This window comes from Nicotiana tabacum, chromosome 6 (assembly GCF_000715075.1).
Source record: "Nicotiana tabacum cultivar K326 chromosome 6, ASM71507v2, whole genome shotgun sequence".
NCBI lineage: Eukaryota > Viridiplantae > Streptophyta > Magnoliopsida > Solanales > Solanaceae > Nicotiana > Nicotiana tabacum.
This window is the reverse complement of record NC_134085.1, coordinates 190,808,549-190,829,525: the sequence shown is the minus strand read 5'-3', so window position 1 is coordinate 190,829,525 and position 20,977 is coordinate 190,808,549. Positions and strand designations below refer to the sequence as shown.

The window sequence follows — 20,977 nt, the reverse complement described above, 5'->3', positions numbered from 1 at the left end:
CGGCAAGCTATTAAATGCCATTCCATAAATAACAATGAGGCAGAATATGAGGCTATGATTGCAGGTTTAGAACTGGCACGGGAACTTGGCATAAATCAGATTATAATCAAGAGTGATTCACAACTCGTAGTTAATCAAATGCTGGGGGACTTATACAGCCAGGGAAGCAAGGATGCAACAATACTTGGAAGAGGTACAGGAATTGATAAAACAATTTCAAGATTGGAAAGTTAGACAAATACCTAGGGACGAAAATCTTGAAGCAGACACCCTAGCTAATCTCGCATCTGCGGCCGACGTGGCAAACGATGCAAATGCCTCGTGATACATTTATTTCATTCAGTTCTTGATCCTGATGCGAATGAGGTAAATTTTAATAACTTAACCTGGGATTGGAGGAATGAAATTGTTGCTTTTTTTTGCAGTATGGAACCGTCCCTGATGACAAGAAAAAGGCTTATGCGCTTCGAAGACAGGCCGCTCGGTACTGCTTAAAATAAGGCAATCTATATCGTAAAATGTTCGGTGGTCCCTTAGCAAGATGCCTTGGACCTTCGCAAACAGAGTATGTAATGAGAGAAATACACGAGGGTCATTGCGGTAATCACGCAGGTGGAAGATCACTAGTAAGAACCTTAATTAGGGCAGGTTATTACTGGCCTAAAATGGAAGAGGAGGCAGAAAGTTTCATGGCCAAATGTGATAAATGCCAGAGGTACGGTAATATGCATAGACCTGCGGAATTATTACATCCGGTCATTGCGCCATGGCCATTTATGAAATGGGGAATGGATATCGTAGGTCCATTACCGCAAGCAAAAGGACAGGTAAAGTTTTTGCTTATTCTCACTGATTATTTTACTAAATGGGTAGAGGCAAGTGCATTCAATCAGGTGCGAGAAAAGGAAGTCAGAGACTTTATTTGGTGGAATATTATATGTCAATTCGGCGTACCAAAGGAGATCGTATGTGATAATGGCTGTCAGTTTATTGGAGCTCAGATCACGAAATTTTTTCAAAGCTGGCAAATTAAAAGGATTACGTCAACACCCTATCATCCGGTGGGTAATGGACATGCAGAATCAACGAACAAGGCCATTATCAACAATTTAAAGAAACGACTAGAGGAATCAAAAGGAAACTGGCGTGAAGTGTTACTTGGAGTTTTATGGGCATATTGCACAACTGCAAAAACAAGTACAGGAGAAACACCGTTCTCATTGGTTTATGGATCTGAGGCTTTAATTCCAGTTGAGATAGGGGAACCAAGTACACGGTTCACACAGGCGACACAAGAATCTAATGATGAGGAGATGTGGGTCAACCTAAATTTACTCGAGGGGCGGAGAGAAGCTGTTTTAATAAGAATGACAGCACAAAAGTAAGTCATAGAACGATACTACAATAGAAACGCACGCCTTAGGTTCTTCAAAATTGGGGACTTCGTACTTAAAAAGGTTTTTCAGTCTACAAAGGTAGCTAACACAAGGAAATTAAGTCCAACATGGGAAGGACCCTACAGAGTGCGTGATGTTGCAGGAAAGGGGGCATATGAACTGGAAACAATGGATGGCAAGATACTACCTTCGCATTGGAATGTTGTTCATTTAAAGAGATACTATTTCTAAGGAAAACCCACGGTCAGGTATAACCATTTTAAATTTCATTTTTTAATTGTTAAAATTTTACTAACGATTTTAGATGATAGGCAAAAAGCTAACCCGTACTAAATGATGAGTCACGACCTGTAAGGCATATGGAGTAACCTAAAATTTCTGGCCTAAGGTTACAATTATTCTGATAGAAATGCAAATGGGTTATGCAATCTTCATCTATAATTGTCCCTCCGAGTCCCGTATGTTTTTCCTTTTCAAGAAAAGGACCAAATGAGAGAAACTATCAAGTGCTCGAGGCTTCTTACTTCAACACTCAAACACTTGGGGGACTACATAATATACACGGACATGTGTATAAAGAAGGCAAATAAGATTAAGGAAAAATCAAGCCTGAAAGAGTCAAGTGCAGAGTAAAAGTCATAAAGCCACGAGCTAAGGCCAAAGAAAAACCTCACTATAGTTAGGGTAAAGGCTATGTACTAAAACGGGTTATAAGGAAAAACCCCGTGTCTATTATTCTTCTTTTAAATCTGTTACAAGAAAAACAGTTACGAGAAAGTTATAGATGTAATTCAAATACATGTAAAGTTTTATTCGGAACTAGACAAGGTTCAAAAATAAAAACTTGTCAAAGTTATTTCAGAGAAACATGTGTATTCCTATTTCTTTTATCGTATGATAACACCATTATGAAGTTGAGACGTCTTCTTCATTAAGTGTCGGAATATAAAAGGGCCCTCTTTTATAAAACTCATGTTTAAATAAATCATGAGGTTAACAGAAGCATTTTCGGAAAACAAAAATGCAAATTATTCTGTAAGTTCTTAAAAATAAAGGCGAGAATAAAGCAAACAGAAGTTTAAGATAATAACATGAAAAACTTCTTAATATGTAAAAAAAGAAATCTAAGACTAAGTTCGAACTTAGTCATAAAATTACGAAATTATTTAGATTGCACCATAAAAAGACTTGGGGACTGGCGTTTCCAAAATCAACCTTCAAATGAAGCTAAGGGTTTGATTACAATTTTTCAAAATCAAAACAAAAATAAAATCATTTGAATGATTAAAACCGGTCACTGAGAAGTTTGTGGTATTGAGGCAGGATCGTCAATAGCAGCGGGCTCAATTTGGGCAGGTGCATCAGCAAGCGCGGTTTCAACTTGGCTTGCAGCAACATGCTCGATCAGTCTTGAAATAGTCGGGATACCCGTATCAACTTCAACATTCATGAGAGCTTCAACCACGGGAACTTCATCCACGGGAGAAGGGAAGTCCTGAGTTTGTTGAGCCTTTTCAATGGTTTCGTTGATTTTAGCTAACTCCAACTCCAGGTTGAAGTTTTCTTGGCCAGCTTCAAGTAGGGTATCACGACGGGAATTCAAAAATGCCCAACTTGCCTCAACAACAGATTTTTCTTCAAGGATCTCATAATCCTTCTCCCAAGCAGCGATCTCATTTTTTAGCTCTTCATTTTCAGCCAAGGCGGAGCTGTGGGAAGCTTGAAGAGAGGCGTGGGAGCATTCTAAAACACGCACCTTATCAGCAGAGATTCTGAGGTCCTCTTGTGCTTGAGTCAAATTTTGCACAAGCTCCCCAGCGTAAACTTCCTTTTGGTTTAAAAGAGCCTTTAATTCTCTGATCTCTTCACTAGCTTTAGATAGCTGCTCTGAGAAGGAGGACTCGAGACGCTCTTTTTCTTTTTCTGCTTGGTTTGAAGGGGATATTGTAACCGCTAATTCTGACGTTAAAGCCCGTACTCGCTGCTCTAAGGTATTCTTGCTCTCTTGTGAGTTCTCTATATCAAGCTGTGCACTCTCAAATTGCCCCTTCCAATTGGTTGCTTCCAATTGAGAGTCGCATGCTATCTTCTCCAAAGGAGCAATTCTTTTCATCAATTCTGTGCCGATAAGATTGGCCTAAAAAAGAGAGATAAGAATCCCAAAGATGAAAAATTTTGCAAAGTAAAAAAGGGAGAGAAGAAAAATACCTTCAGAGTGGCATGCACGATATCATTCATTAAAGTCAGGGAACTGTGGCTCTCTAGCTTTGCTTTTTCAATTGGGCCAATAAGAGGCTCCAGCCATACATCCACCTGACCTGACTTTCTTAAAAGGCTGCTCTCAGCAGGAATTTCAATAATTACCCGCCTCATAGCGGCACTTCTACTTGAAGATCCCGTTTCAATATGAGGAACGATAGTAGGGGGAATAGTCAAAGGAGGAGCCGGAGAAGAAGTAAGAGCAGTAGAAGAAGGAACGGAAATAGCTGGGGCCAGTAAAGAAGGAATCACAGGCACAGGTAATGAAAAAGACGATAAAGGTACTTCGTCTAAAATAGGCCCGACATCTTCACGACCAAATCCACTGACGACAAGTTGGTCAATAGACTCACAAGTATCGTAGGGAGTGACGTCATCATCAGGAATTATTATTGGGGTTTCAACAGGTTCGGTAAGAGAAACCAAAACTTCAGCTTCGTCATCGGAAATGATGCGTCTCCTAACTCGTGGCCTCGTTACTAGGGAACTCTCATTTTCCTCTTCAGCAGCCTTCCTTTTCACAGAAGAGGAACCCAAGACTATTTCTCTGGCTCTTTCTAAAGAGATACGGGTTCCCGAAGGAGTACAGGTTCCCAAAGGGACACGAGAGGCTGCAACTGCTTCAGCAGTAACCCCTCGAATAGCAAATCCTGACAAAAAGAAGGATAAAATTAAAACAATAAAGGAGAATATAGGCACGAAAAGAACAAAATGTGAACTCTTACCATGAGTCTTTACCTTCCAACCAAAGCGGTTAGAAAGTGTTTTCCAAGATCTACCATCCGTTGGTGCGATCTTCAGTAATTTATCTACCCAACCACGGAAATTGGGAACATCCCCCACAACTCCCATGGTTGCTAAAAAACAAGGGGGGGTAAAATTAGAAAAGCTGATAAACTTGAAAGAAGAAGGTACGAGAGGGATAAAAGACCTACGTGCAAAATTCTACTTCTTAGGGAAGGGAACATTATCTTCACCCACTAAACCAACAGTGGGGGCAACAACAAATCGGGCATACCAGCCACGATCCTTGTCATCTTCAGGGCTCACCAAAACCCTCTTACTCTTGGCTACTAGTGTAAAAATACCATTGCAAAAAAGCCTAGGTGAGTAAAGATGAATCAAGTGAGGAAAAGTAAAAGGAGTTTCGACTTTAGTAGCTAAATGCCTTAAACATGCAACAACCCTCCATATGATTGGGCCAATTTGACCTAAGCAGACATTGAAGAAACGGCAAAATTCAAGAATGACTGGGTCGATTGCTGGTCTAAACCCTAAAGTAAAAGGGTAAGTGTAAACAAAAGAGAACCCAGTTAAATATGAAGTAATTCTCTGATTCGGATTAGGGATAATAATGGGAAAATTATTACTCCAATGACAGTCCTTACAAACCATAGAAGTCAAAACCTCTGTAATTTGAGTGGGGGTAAGCATCGAAACGATCTAATGCGGAAACCTGGTTTCTAAGAGATTCCCTGTCATGGTAAAAAGACAATTCTGAAGGGACTATCTCATCTACTAAAGGTTCGCGTAAAGGTTCAGAATGATCTTTACCCCTAGAAGAAGATTTGTGAGAAAGGGAACCTCTGGTTCTAGAGGAAGGACCAGAACTAGAAGAAGGCATAGACGAACCACCTCGAGTAGATCCTAAACTACAAAGTCTACCTCCCCTTCTGTGCCTAACAGGGGCATTGGGGAAGGAGTCAGTAATGGAAACTCTCTCAGGGTTAGGGCTTGGAGAAGCCATCTCAAAGAAGAATGATTTAAGGAAGAAGTAAACAGAGATTTGGAGAAATAAGTGTTCCATAAGCTTTATGTGATAAAAGACAAGGGAAAAAAAATATATTTATACCAATAAGCAACCGCCAAAGGTAAAAGTGCGGAGGTGGAAAGACCATAATTATGATAACTGACACTTCATTAATAGTGGAACCGTAAAAACCTTGAAAAAGGCTGCAAAAAATGCAGAGCCAATGGAAAATCGATACGTGTATGGAATATTAAATGGAAGTGACAATTGAAGGGTCAATTTTGTCATAGCATTAATGGTGACCAAAATTCTCGTTTTAATAAAATCGACTTCCCAAATATTCAATTGATGAATAAATGGAAAGTGGGGGGGACTATCTGTATTGAGAAAAATTGCATTTATATATGTAAGTGACATGTTGAGACACGTGGACTGGTCAAATAGTCAAAGAATTATAATTAGTCAAGAGGCACGGGCAGCAATAGAAATGAGCAAAGGCAAAGGAAGAGGCACGGGAGGACATTCGAAGGATTCAGCGCCCGTACCTATTTAAGTCATTTATCAAAAGGAATGGATCTGACCATAATAAAGAGCGCAAATACGGAATTCGATAGGCATTAAATACTAGATACGTTAGAGAATTTGTATTGATTACAATGATTTGTAACGTAGCATTCAATGTCTTTAATTATTCATAATAGCCTCATTATGATTTGGGAAAAATGCATATCTTCAAGATACCTATAAAAGGGAGGTATCTGGTCACTTGTAAACACAAGATACGATTGGAATATACTTTGATTCACTTGTTTTTCTCCTGATTACACTCTGGTTACCTCAAATTACTTTCTTCTACATATTCTTTTGATTATCAGTAACTCGCGTTCTTCTATATTCATTCTTTGACTAAAATTCTATTTTTGGTTAAACAATACACACATGACATACGGGCCTAATAGGCCAACATAATTATTTATAAACTCAAACTACAATCTTTCACGTACACGACATATGTCTACAAGCCTCTAAGAATACATAAATGTCGTAAGGGTTGAGACATAGTCCCGCCATACCAAACAATACACGTCTAAATCATACTAACCAAACGAGCAACTCCGAAACAAATGGAGCGCACCAACATCTTTCGCTGAGCTGATAGCCTACTTGGAGGGCTCTCGACCTGTCTATCAGGACCTGCGGGCATGAAACGCCGTCCCCAGGCAAAAGGGGATGTCAGTACGAATAATGTACCGAGTATGTAAGGCACCTAAATAAATACATGAGAGATATGGAAGACATATAGAGTACATGACTCAACCTGTAAGTCTGAATAACTTTGTAAATTATAAATTACCTTTAACGTCATGCATATGCGTATGAATGTCATGTCGTGCATAGGTACATGTTTCATAATATCATCAGCCTCTGAGGCCATCCCATCATATCATATCGGCCACTGTGGGCAAAATCATTATCGTATACCAGCTGATCAGGTGGTGGTGCGTATATAACGTTATAACCTTTCCCATATCCCATATACATATATATACATACATATATACGCGTATATAACGCCGTTTGAATACATATATATATATATATATATATATATATATATATATATATGCGTATATAACGCTATTTGAATCATATTTCAGTCACTGTGGGCAACATTATCATCATATACCAGCTGATCAGGTGGTGGTGCGTATATAACGCCATAACCGTTTCCCATATCCCATATACATATATTTACATATATACGCGTATATAACGCCATCTGGTCATGGGTCAATGCACATGAATGCAATGCATAAAAAGTACATCAATAAAATCATTCAGAAGGTCATAAGACCACTTTGCCTCTTGAGCAATATCATAAAGTAACATCTTTTCAACTTTCGTATTTTTTTGAGACCCATGAACAGATGATAAAATATTATGACACATGGGAATTAAAAGAACATAGATATTTCTATTACTTCTATGAGTAGAGTCACTTATGAAATTTGTGCATTTGCACGTTTCGTTCATATCGTATGGATCATGCCAAAAGAAAGAAGGGATAGCCTTAACATACCTGAGCTGATTCTCTTGACAATCCCTCTAATACACGTCAATTGTGACTAATCACATAATGGCGGATCGAAGTAGGAAAGAATCCGTATGATATTCTTGAGAAAGATTGTACCGTGCTCTCTTAGAATCGCAAAACTCTGTTGCAATTACACAGTATAGTTTCGTATGAATTCCTCTGTTAAACCAAGAACTTTCGTTGGTATTAAGATATGGAATCTGGTTTGAATTCTTGTTGAGTATGAAGAAAGCTATAAGCTTAGTTTGATTATTTTAAGGCTAATGAAGCCAAAGATGACAAATCTTTTTTTTTTAATATCTACGTAGATGTCAAGTGTATGACATTTAAGATAGCCACCTTCAATTTTAAGTTGTGAGTCATTTGGTATGCATGGGGGGCTGCCACCTCATGCTCTTTAATGCTTATCCAATATACCCTCAATTAAGTAGGTAATATCCCGTTATCCGGTAATTAATCAATTACCCGTATAATTAAGAATTATTTCAACTTTCGTAAAATACTACTCGCTTTTAACATACCTTGTACACCTTACTATTATGGTCATGTAGTACCTTATATGGCATTAGTCCATAAATATCGGGTATTAATGCTCAACCCATATTTTATCCCAATATGCCAAACTTGGACGAAAAATTTATTTTTCTTTGACTTGCTTCCCCTCGCACCATCACGAATTTACTCATCATTTATTTAAAATAGTATAATCCTTATAATCTCCAAATAATCATTTTCCTTGGACTAATGTCAATTTTCTTACGATAAATTTAACGTACAATACTACAAGGTGCAACATCGCCGTAAATTAATACTGCGAAGCGTAGCATCATGGTAATATAATACTGCGGGACGTAATATCGATGTAATATTGCGGGGCGTCACATGTAACAACTGTGTAAATGCTGGAATTCCGTAACTGATGAGTTGATTCCGTACTTGATGAGTTAAGTCCATAACTGATGAGTTAATTCCATAACTGATAAGTCAATCCCGTACATGTTGAGTCAATCTCATACCTGTTGAGTCAATCTCGTGCCTGTTGAGTCAATCTCGTGCCTGTTGATTGCCTTGTTCTGACCGTTACAATCATTTATTGCATTTATTAATAATTGATTTGTAACTGATGGTGTAATGATGGTAAATCCCATATAATCCGGGATTAATTGATTCCTTCCTCATTTGTAATTATGAGATATTCTCCCGCACCTGATCCGGGCTATTTTATGATGATCAGTTCCGAGGCTAACAGACACGGTATGAGTATGTTTGGTCCCGGGAGTGTTTCACATATCATCTTTATGTGTCATTCTTCACTTTTTTCAACTTTACTGACACGTGTCACCATTTAATAGACCCACATGGCGATTCTAATTTTTACTAATATAGATAGTCCCCCCACTTTCCGGTTACTCACTATGATGTGACCGGAAAGTGGAAGATTTTATCCTTTTCATCCTTGCCTCTGCCTCATTAAAAGCCATGCCAGAAAAATTCAATAGGGATAAAAACCGGACGAAGGAAAAAAGAGTGCAGAACTTAGAGATTCAGATGATAACTCCACCCTTATGTTCCTTTCGTCAATAATCTGTTGGTTTACCCCTATCTTGTTTCGGGGTTTGAAGACAAATCTTTGTCTTATGTTTGCAAAATTTGATATATAAATTTTGGCTTTACTTTCTGCCTATTTTAATGTTTGAATTTTTGTTTCACCCTTTAACTTTGCATTAAAAACGCTTCAATGCTCCGTGACTTTTTTTGAATAAGCACGAATTATAAAAGAGGGCCCTTTTTTGATCGACACTTAATGAAGAAGACGTCTCAACTTCATAATGGTGTAAATATACAAAAGAGAGATAGGAACTTTCACATATTTTTCTTTAACAATGTTTTGAAGAAAGTTTTTGCATTGAACTTTCATAACATTTCACATGTGTTTGAGTATCGTCTATAACTCATTTTGCAACTATTTTTCTTTTAACAGATTCGTTATAAACTTGCACTCGTAACTATTTTTATTTTGCAACCGTTTTTTTTTTGAATTAGTACAAGGGGATAATTGTTTTTGTTTACAACAGTTTTAAATATAAGGGTATGAATTTTTACCCATAATTGTTTTTATTGATAACAATTTTCAAATGAATACAAGGGTAATGCTTTTTCATCCGTAACTGTTTTTATTTACAACAATTTTTGAGTAAGTACAAAGATGTGCATTTTTACCTGTAACTAATATTCTGCCTTAACCTGAACATTCGTTTACATTTACGAATATGGTTTCTTTGGTTTTTAAGTCAGGCTTTTTGTTTTGAGTTTTTGGCTTTTTTGATTTTGCTCATAGTACTTGACTTGTTGGGAAGATGGATCTTCCGGCTTGAGCTTTGACTTTTTGATAGTCTTCTTTGCTTCATCTTTGCCTTCCATACTGTATAATTCCCTAAGTGTTTGAGCTTTGAAGAATGAAATCTCGAGCACTTGACTATTCCTTCTATGTGGTCCATTTCCTGAAAAGGAAAAACATACGAGACTCGAAGGTATATTTTTTAGATGATGACTGCTTAACCCTTTTATTTCATCAGAAAGATTGTAACCTAGACTGGGAATAATACAGTGTTCCTTGTGTCTATCGGGTGTAATATCATCATTTGACATTTTAGGAAATTTATCCGAATACAAGTTTTTCTTGGCACTTTAGAAAATTATTTGAGTGCTCATACTTAGTCTTTTAGACTTAAAATATATATTTGGATGCATCGTTACATGTGCGATGTCTTAATGTTGCACCTTTGGCTGTCTAACTTTTATATAAAAGAGGGCACTTTTATATACTTTAAACGCTATGAATAGGACGTCTCCTTTTCATTCGGGCGTAAAATAGGATAGATTGATCCAAGTAGACTTTTAGTCTGAGGGAGTATTAATCCTGGTAGGATTTACAAGAGTATTGACCCCATTAAGATTTACGAGAGTATTGATCCCGGTAAGACATTGAGTTTGAGGGAATATTGATCCCAAATAAATATATATCTTAGTAAATTTGTCCTGAAGAGACATTTAATTTGATTGGATTTTGAATCAAAATTGGAGTATATGAACATACTTCCAAGTAGAGAAGGACACATGTCCGGAATAATATTTGAGATTTTCATTTATATATACGGGATAATCGATCCAAGTCATAATACAATTAGCCATTAAGAAAGGCCTATATATTTAACTTGGATGGTCGTTGTTGGACCGAATATAAGTCACGTGTTTGTTCAAAGTGAACTTTATTCTGGTGGCATATTTGCATACCTTTATCTTGACTTAGATGTAAAACTCTCATTTTTTATCGTGTGATTCTTGACTTTGACATGGAGTTCTCGATCCTTTTTGTATAGTATATGTATTTTTGAAGAACTCATTCAACACTGTTTGAAGTATTTATGTTTGATATGAGCAAGACAACTAGTTGAGTTGAGATGATAATTAATGTCGGAATACTCTTAGGAATTTCTAGAATCATAATTTGACAATCTGCAGTTTAATAGTCCCCAGTAGGATAGTTAGTTTCGATATTGATGGACTTTCAAATGGTCCAGTTCCAATATAGGGATGGTACCAGAGCTCTTTTTATCAAATAGTTGTTACTCTGGACGGGAACTACGGAGGTTCCAAAATGTTGCCGAAACCGGAGTAATTTTCACTGCTTTCTTTATAAATTTCTCGCATCATATATTTTGTTTGTTTGGCCCATGTGGTATTTTAGCTTTGGAGCCTTGAATATTCTCAAATATAATTCTCCTCATTTTCATTCTAATTGATGATAGATCAGGAATTGCCTAAATAAGGGATGGCTCGATCCCGATACTGTTTGATCCGGAAATGATATTTCTCAATAAGAGTCCGAGGTTGCTTTCGGAGTTAGTGATATCAACAGTAGATCCGAGACTAGCACATCCGGCTCGATTTTCTTGGGCTGCATAGTTTTCTTGGATTTGATCAATCGATAAATCAATATTTTTACTTTGAGTCCCCAAGCTAATTTAAGCCCTGTAGCATATGCCTCATACTCGGCTTTGTTGTTAGTAATAAAATAATTTTTATGAATTATCTAACTACTATCCCTGATAGGCATTAAGCATTGTCAATAACTCGGGAAGTTTAGTACTTGTGGACCTAATTGTGTAGAAGGTCCAGATCCCGAGAATTATACCAGAAATAACATGTGCTATTTTTTTAGCTTCGGGTAACATATTCGAGCTAAGATTAACATGAAATCTGCTAAATTTGTGATTTTATAGTCGTACGTGGCTGATAAATAATATCACATTCACTTAGTTCTACTACTAATTTAGCTAGCCTTCCTGACAGTTCATGTTTATGCAAAATATTGCGTAATAAAAATATAGTGACTACGGGAATTGAATGACATTGAAATAAAGCCTTAGATTTAGGGCAACTACAATTAATGTCAACTTATCAAAATGTAGATATGTAGTTTCCGTATCTAAGAGAATTTTATAATAGATAGAAGAATGTGAACTTTTATCTTCTTGAATTAAAATTGCATTTACCGAGACATCCGAGATAAATTGGTGTACCAACAATCATCTTTCTCCTCGGAATTTTGAAAGTAATGATGCGTTGTTGTTAGATAGCAAGTTCGAATGATTCGACTTTTCGGACTAAACCGATTTTTCAAAGTTCTGTAACTTTATCTTTTATTATTTGACTCTAGTTTCTTCTTTTGCTTGACCGGATTATACCACGGGTCAATATTGAGCATATAAACCTTTACCTCTGGTGGTACACATGTTATGTTAGCATGGAGGCAAGCAAAGCAATTTTTGTTAACATGTAAAAGTTTAATCAACTTACCTTTATATTCGGTACCGAGTCTCAACCAACTTAAACCTTCCTATTTGGGAAGTCAATGATAATTTCTAGTTCTTCGGCATTTGACCTCGTGGCTTCTGATGCCTTCGGTTCAATGATTGCTTCCGAAAATAGTTGTATAATTGTCCAAGGTTATTAATGAACCTTCCTTCCTCGTGGTCTATTCCATCCTGCAGCTATCTCTTCTTTTTCAGTTGTTAGGTGTGGTATCTTTGTAAGCAATCTCGTGGCTGTTTTACCCATGTTCCTCCTAATTTTCATTCTTCTCCTATGAAATTTTACAATTTAGCAAGGTAATTCCTTACCTGTTTGGGTAGATCCGGATCTTTTCCAGCCCGTGAAGAAAATCTCGTATCTCTTTTGCTCGGATCTATTTTTAGATTTTTGCGTTTAGATTCGAATCACCTAAGAATCACATCCGCTTGATCTCCAGACCTATTTTTGACTTTCAATTGAAGGAACGTGTCTTCCTCTATTCGAAGTTTTGTATTATATCGAATGTAAATTTTACTCCTCAGTTCCGGGAAGGTCCGGCGTTATTCTTCTGACTCCTTCAATCGGATTCGGAATCACTCGGTTTGGTTTTCGAACCTGGTGTATCTGAACCTCCTATTCCGGAACTGTTTCATACAGATCCGTTATAATGAGTTCCGGTACTGATAGTTGCGGTACTAATATATCGATGTACATTCTCTATTTTTCTATGCTTGTTGCTTACATATCATTATCATGGCTATTCTTCCCTTTTATTTTGCATGGTAAAGCCATCTCCAACTTGGTTGTCCTCAAATGTGTTTATTGGTAAATTTTGGCCATGATGAAGGTTTAAACTGAAAACAAGCGAATATTAACAAAAATTGTTACTATCTTCGGATGAATAACAAATTTGCTTGAGTTCCCGGTAACGGAACCAAACTGTTTAACCCAAAAAATAATTTTCAAGGTCAAAACAATAATTTTATATGATGGGCCACAAGCAACCGATTCAATCCGAAAGATATAAAATTTCGTTAATATAACGTGATAGAGAAGTGAGAAATAAATTCAATGACAGATAATATAATAAAAATAAAGCAGAGAAGAAAGAATTCTTATTGAATGATCCTTGATAGGATAATGAGCCGAACAGAGCTTGAAGGACCGAACTATGGCTAACCTGAGAGCAATATGCTATAAATTACAATATACAGAATTGTAGAGAAGAAAATTAGATTCCCCTGATGGTGGTAAACGTATGTCTATTTATAGGGCTAAATCTAAGTAGGGCTGTGCACGGATCAGATCAGATCGGATTTAGCATATTTCGGATTCGAATTTCGGATTTCGGATTTCGGATTTCAGATTCTAGAAAATGCAATCCGAATCCGATCCGAATTATATCGGATCGGATCGGATTTTAAAGTTTGGATCGGATCGGATATCGGATCGTATTATTATGCCTCAAAGTTAAACTAATATGTATATTTTCTTTGTAAAAGAGGCAATACATTAAAAAAAATTCATGTTTATGCAATTATGAGAGTACTATGATGCCAATATAGTTAAATCTAGCAAAGCAATTGTAAAGGTAATAACTTGGAGGTTGATGTAAATTAAAGTGTAGTATTTATACATGTCCTAATAATTTCGGATTTCGGATTGGATTGGATTAAAATATACCAATCCGAAATCCGATCCGAAATCCGAAATTTTAATAAACATAATCCGAAATCCGATCCAATCCGAAATTCAAAATTGAATGGATCGGTTCGGATTTCGGATATCCGATCCGAATGAACAGCCCTAAATCTAAGTAACTAGTTTCCTTGAATTATGGGTCCATTATGAGCATTTACTCAATCTATCCATTATTTTTGGAAGACATGTAACGACGGTGTAAATGCTGGAATTCCGTAACTGATGAGTTAATTCCGTAATTGATGAGTTAATTCCATAATTGATGAGTTAATTCCATAACTGATGAGTCAATCCCGTGCCTGTTGAGTCAATCACGTGCCTGTTGATTGCCTTGTTCTGACCATTACAATCATTTATTGCATTTATTAATAATTGATTTGTAACTGATGGTGTAATGATGGTAAATCCCATATAATCCGGGATTAATTGATTCCTTTCTCATTTGTAATTATGAGATATTCTCCCGCATATGATCCGGGCTATTTCATGATGATCAGTTCCGAGGCTGACAGGCACGGTACGAGTATGTTTGGTCCCGGGGGTGTTTCACATATCATCTTTACATGTCATTCTTCACTTTTCTTCAACTTTACTCACACATATCGCCATTTAATAGACCCACATGGCGAGTCTAATTTTTACTAATACAGTGATACTGGGTAAAGAATTTTGAGCGGTGATGTGACATATTTCAATGCATTTTTATAACGGATATGATGTAACAAATTTTATTCGATATAACTACTGCAACCCGTAAATAGAAAGCTGTTGAGAGTATTACAGTGATTATAACTAAGTCCTATCATTTGTTGGCCTAAGAGATAAACATTAATCTATAATAACGCCATTAACGCAATGTTCGTTTTGATTTGTCTCCCTTTTTTAACTGCATGCATATAAATAATTAGATGGTGAACAAAGTTATTTAGAAAAGCTAAGAGTATATAGATATTGAAATATCACCAATAAATAAAAAGATTGTACAAAGGTCATTCTCGCAAAATAAGCTAGTCTATAAACAATTACTAGTAGTAATAAATTTTCGTTCTGGATTATTACAAAACTTGTACGGTTGAATATTGAAAAGTTGGTCATGCAACACCCAAGTGAAAGAAGAAACAGAGACGGAACCTAAACATATAAATTGTAACCATACAATCCACATCATATTTTATGTATTCTAAAACTTTATCCCTGTTTCATCAGCTAATCCCCCTCTCTCTTTCTTCTGGGACCCCTCAATTTCTTGGGAATCTTGATCCCTCCTTGTGATTTTTCTCTTTTTGGGCTATTTAGATGACCAATGACGAAGATGAGGGAAACATATGATCTTTCTCATGATACAAATTAATAATGGTGAGAGACAATAGGAACATAAGGCCCGTCGTGCTCTTGAAAATTGGGGTTGTTTTGGTTGTATCTCTTGGTGGAATTATTTATACCATTTTTAGAACCAAAAGAATCAAGCCCTCAAATTCATCTCCCCCTCCTTGCTCAACAGGTTAATTAATTAGAGCACCATTTTTAGGTGTTTGCTTTAATATTTCTGTTCCATTCTTTTTTCCGGAGTTCCTTTCTAATATTTTGAATTTGTGGGTTGAGTTACAGGTGTTGAGCTCACAAATGATGATCACGCTTCCCATGCAGCTCCAATATCACCTTCCTCCCGCAAATCAGTTTCTACTGTGCCAGACAAGAACGTAAGGTCGCTGGATTATCACCTGTTGTTTTATTGTTTATGAAATTTTAGGCAATAACTAATACTAGTAGTTGTTCAAAATTGCAAAGGCTAATAGTTGGAGTAGTGGCAATTGAACAATATGTGTTAGTGATTTCTTCCTGAAAGTTATTAAGCGTGACTACCGATAAACTCATGGTTTTTCCTTATTTGATACGTACTATTTTTTTCCTTTAGGAGAAAAGAAGGGCTGTCTTTTTCGATTGATAACTTATGAAATCTGGTGTAAACAAATAGTGCTTCCTATCCTACGTTTTTCTTCATATTCCTTTGCTACTTCTTTCCTCGGCTAATGAGAAAAAATTCTTCTTTTTACCCTGCCTCGAGCCATCCATAAATGCATTGTTTAGCTCAGATGTCCGCTCATCTAGCAAGTTGGCAGCAACCACTTCCTCCCCTCTTTGTGTGGAAAAGCTTCTGAAATCCTACTAGTTAGTATTAGTAAAAACGGAAAAGGGTCAAAAATATCCCTATCGTTTGCTAAATGGTTTATAAATACCCTCCGTCCATCTATCCGTTCAAAAAAATACACTACGTCCATCTATCCGTTCAAAAAAACACACGAAGTTAATTCTATTAACAAAAATACCTCCGCGACTAACGACAGAACTGATGGAGTATGTTTTTTTGAACGGATAGATGGACGGAGGGTATTTATAAACCATTTAGCAAACGATAGGGATAATTTTGGCCCCTTTCCGTTCATTTAATGACATGACGATTTTTAATTGGGCCACGAGGCATTCTTTTACTGCAATCTTTTACCCATTTACCTGGTCCGACCCTATTTATTTTACCCGCCTAATTATTTTCTTTCTTTTTCTTTGCTTTTTTCCCCCCTCTCTTTTTCCTTATCACCCAACACACCCACTCTCATCTCACAAAGAATTTTTAGCGTTTCAATTGTTAAAACAAATCTTTCTTTGTGTTTGAAAATATGGTTTTGGCTTTCACTTCATCTGCAATTCATGGCTCTTTGTCCTCATCTTCTTCTTATGAACATCCCAAAGGTAACCCTTTACTCTTTTTTTTTTTTTTACCTTTTATAGATTCAATCTTTATCCCAAAATGTGATAATTTCAAGCTTTTTAGCACCTTGGTTTCAATTTTCTTGTGTGCTTGTATCAGTTATATGTAGTTATTTTTTCTCTGTTATTTCGTGGCTTTTTTGTCTTCTTATGAACAATCCAAAGATTTCCATTACTTGTCCCTTTCAAAGTTTTAATATTTCTCCTACATTTGATTGATATATTTGGACAATTTTAGTATTTGGACTCAGTTTTTTTGTTTCAGATTTTTGGTTTGTTTTGATCCTTGTCTTCTTACTTAACAACCCAAATGTATTTGTTGATTTTCCATTTAAGAGTTTCAATACTTATCCTGGGTTTGATTGGAGAAATTTCAGAATCTGGTTTGAATTTCGGGTTATTTGATTTTGGGTTTTATCTATTCTTTAATTAATTTGTTATTGTGTGTATGCAGTGTCCCAATTGGAGAAGAAGAAAGGGGGAGATCAGATGAGTGAGAATGGGTATGATAGATACTACCCAATTTTGTAAAGGGGTCGGATATGGTAAATGGGTTGAAATAATATTCATTTTTTGTTCTAGTCAAAGATTGCCCCGTGGTCCAATTAAAAATCGTCATGTTATTTAATGAACGGAAAAGGGCCAAAACTATTTGTATCGTTTGCTAAATGGTTTATAAATACCCTCCGTCCATCTATCCGTTCAAAAAAGCACACTCCATCAGTTTTGTCGTTAGTCGCCGGGGTATTTTTGTTAATAGAATTAACTTCGTGTGTTTTTTTGAACGGATAGATGAACAGAGTGTATTTTTTTTCAACGGATAAATGGACGGAGGGTATTTATAAACCATTTAGCAAACGATAGGGATATTTTTGACCCTTTTCCATAGTAAAAAATATAGTTAAGAGGTGTGTAGTTGTTGCAAACACTCATTGGTCTTCACCTCAAGTGCTTTCTTCAATGAGTCCAAGTCTGCTTTCAGCTCTTTTCGGGACAAATACCAAATGCAAAGAAAGCAAAAGATGCGTCTTAGCCAGCTCGCTCTAGTCCTCTACGGTAAGGATGAGAAAAGGTCAAGGAGTTAATAGGAGGGAATAGGGGCGTCAGTCTGAGCTCTTACTGTTCGAGAATCAACTGCACATGAATGCGCATTTATAGGCTCTTCCTTAGACATGTATGTGCAGATGAATTTTATCACTTATTTGAGAGCCTGAAGATCACGGGCTTTATTTTGTGCGTTACTTTTTCTAAATTTCTCTCGGTTACAGTTGCATAAAAAAGTTAGAAAAATCTTAGACTACTGCGTCGATATCTTTGGTATTGTTTTCTTCAACTTTGAATGCCTTGATTTCTCCTCAAAAGAATTTCCTTTTATTTTCAAAACTTTCCCCTTTGCTGTGCCTTTTTAGATGTGCTTAATGCATTTCACTTTTTTGGTGATCTAAAAACATGAATTAAGAAACTTGCTAGTTGCTAATCGACCAGAAGAAAAGAAACTGCGATGAGCGGAATTAGAGCGAATCTTTAATTTGTTCCTATAACATATGATTGTTGTCCTGTTTGTGAGGTAATAACTTTTTTGTTTCTCTTGCAGGAGGACCTCCACATCTGCAAACACATTATTGAGAATTCTACACCTCTTCCATCTAGCAGTGGTATATTCAACAGCAATAGAGATGGATTTCTCTTGCCCGAGTTCAATGAACTTGTAAAGGAACTCCGGTTATCTACCTCAAAGAGGGAAATTGAAATGCTGTTGCAGTATGAAGATTCACCTAGAGAATATAGAATTGTTGAAATGGTTAACCATGATCAAGAGATTAAGAGCCTGAAAAATATTGTTAAAACTCTCGAAGAGAGAGAGAAGAATCTCGAAATCCAATTGCTGGAGTATTACGGTCTTAAGGAGCAAGAAACTGCTATCATGGAGCTTCAAAATCAACTAAAAATAAACAATATGGAAGCCAAGCTTTTTGATCTCAAGATTGAGTCATTGAGCGCAGATAAGTTGAGGTTAGAGGCTCAAGTGGCCGATTATGCAAAAGTTGTTTCTGAACTCGATGCTGCAAAAGTCAAGATAAAGCAACTCAAAAAGAAACTGAGATCAGAAGCTGATCACAGTAAGGAACAGATTTTAACCCTTCAAGAAAAAGTTATGAAGTTGCACGACGAGGAAAAGAAGGCCGTTGAAGCTGAATCTGATGTCCAGTTAAAGCTCCGAAAACTCAAGGATTTGGAGAATCAGGCTGATGAGTTAAAGAAATCTAATCACAGTTTAAGAAAAGAAAATTCAGAACTGGCTCATAGATTAGAATCTGTCCAGATCATTGCTGCTTCTGTGTTGGAAGATGAAGAAGTAATTATTTTATTCATGTTACATTTCATTTTCCCTATATGTTTCTAGTTAGCGTGTACTTATTAAATGATTCTTGCCGCAGACAGAAGCACTGAAGGAAGAAACTCTACGGTTGAGAAAGCAAAATGAAGATTTAGCGAAGGAAGTTGACCGGCTTCAAGCAGATCGGTGCAATGATGCTGAGGAACTAGTCTATCTCCGATGGATAAATGCTTGCTTGCGGTACGAGCTGAGGAACTTACAGCCTGTTGCAGGAAAAACAATTGCAAGAGACCTCAGTAAAACATTAAGCCCCAAGTCAGAGGAGAAAGCCAAGCAACTAATTCTTGAATATGCAAATAAAGAAAGTCAGGGGGAAAGGGAGATCAGTGTTACTGATTTTGATTCGGATTGGTCATCGTCTCAAACATCCTTTTTTACAGACTCCGGTGAATTTGATGACACTTCTACTGATAAGTCATCACCTCGTAAGACTTCAGGCAAAAAGAAGGTGTTTAGTAAGCTTATGCGATTAGTGCGGGGAAAGGATCGCCATCTTAGTCGGAGTTCTTCCATGGACATGGTGCACAATGTTGAAGATAATGTGGCAAGACATTCTAGTTATTCTCCAGGGTACAGTTCTGGTTCATCCAAACAATTTCTGGAGTTACATTCGGCGTCTCAAAGTTCAAGGAGCGACAAAGGAGAAAATAACAACTATTCGATAGATAGTACGAGAAATAGTGATGGGGGTTCGTCATCAGGCTCTGGAAGATTGGATTATATCTCAAATCGTCTGACTGATTCACCTCAAGAAAATATAAGTAAAGATGAGTCAGAAAAAGTCCAGAAAACCGACATAGTGAAATATGCAGAAGTGTTAAAAGGTTCTCGTTCTAAAGCTGGATTTTGCAGGAGATCAGCATCTGTTAGTTCCTTCTTTGGTGACGTATCTTTGGTGGGTATTACAAGGTTTAAGTAAGAGGTGTACATTATTAATTCAAAAAATTGAAAAAGTTTGATTTGAGTTGAATTTATAATTCGAAGTTACTGGGTCCAAACAAGATGGACCGAGTAACTTTCAGGAAGCTTAACTATTACATCTATATATTAGTAATATTTCTATTTAATTTGTTTTATTAGATTAATTCTGTAAAACTAGACTCTTCTATGATATATATTTCAAGTCGAAAAATTATCTAGGAAGATTTGGGCTATAGGACCTTGGCCCTTACCCAAATTCCTTATACGGGCTAGATGAAAATAAAACAAAATCAATTAAAAGGTTTTTATCCGGTACACGCGCTTCTAGAATAATAGCCGGTAAATATATATTTTTTGTATATTAATGTATAATATACATAGGGTGTGTTTGGTACGAAGGAAAATGTTTTCCAATTTTCCCATGTTTGGTTGGCTAAAATGTTTTGAAAAATATTTTCCTTATCAAGAGAAGGAAAACATTTTCCAAACCTCCTTCTCCACCTTCCCCACCCTCACCAACCCACCCCTCCCCCTCTCCAAAAAAAGGTTTTTTTTTTTTTTTCAAATTTCAGTTTTTCCGTTACCACCCACCTTACTACCCCTTCACCCCTCCCCCGAAAAAAAAAATTACCTTAAGTTTTGTTTTTTTCATTTTTTTACGCCACCCACCCCCTACCCCCGCACAATTTTTTTTTTACTTTTTTTTTGTAATTTAAATTTCTGTTTTTTTCGTTTTACTGCCCCGCCCCCCAGTCCCGCCCCCCACTCCGAAAAAAATTTAAAATATATTTTTCAGTTTTAATTTTATTATTTATCGGTTTAAAAGCTCAAAATTT

General features: G+C 36.6%; 1 protein-coding gene across 1 annotated transcript; it reads left to right on the top strand.

Moving 5' to 3' along the window:
- The first annotated feature begins 18,120 nt into the window (after nt 1-18,120).
- On the top strand, nt 18,121-20,240 carry LOC107771752 (protein CHUP1, chloroplastic-like). The gene is made up of 2 exons (XM_016591195.2): nt 18,121-19,178; nt 19,261-20,240. Exons 1-2 carry the CDS (start codon nt 18,573-18,575, stop codon nt 20,137-20,139), a joined length of 1,485 nt encoding a protein of 494 aa, XP_016446681.2. The 5' UTR covers nt 18,121-18,572; the 3' UTR covers nt 20,140-20,240.
- The last annotated feature ends 737 nt before the right edge of the window (nt 20,241-20,977 follow it).

What these genes read in the sequence shown, in the direction of transcription:
- LOC107771752 (XM_016591195.2), top strand. Translation starts at nt 18,573, where the DNA reads ATGCTGTTGCAGTATGAAGATTCACCTAGAGAATATAGAATTGTTGAA. An exon ending in CTGTGTTGGAAGATGAAGAA is followed by an intron (nt 19,179 to 19,260) that starts GTAATTATTTTA and finishes TTCTTGCCGCAG; the next exon opens with ACAGAAGCACTGAAGGAAGA.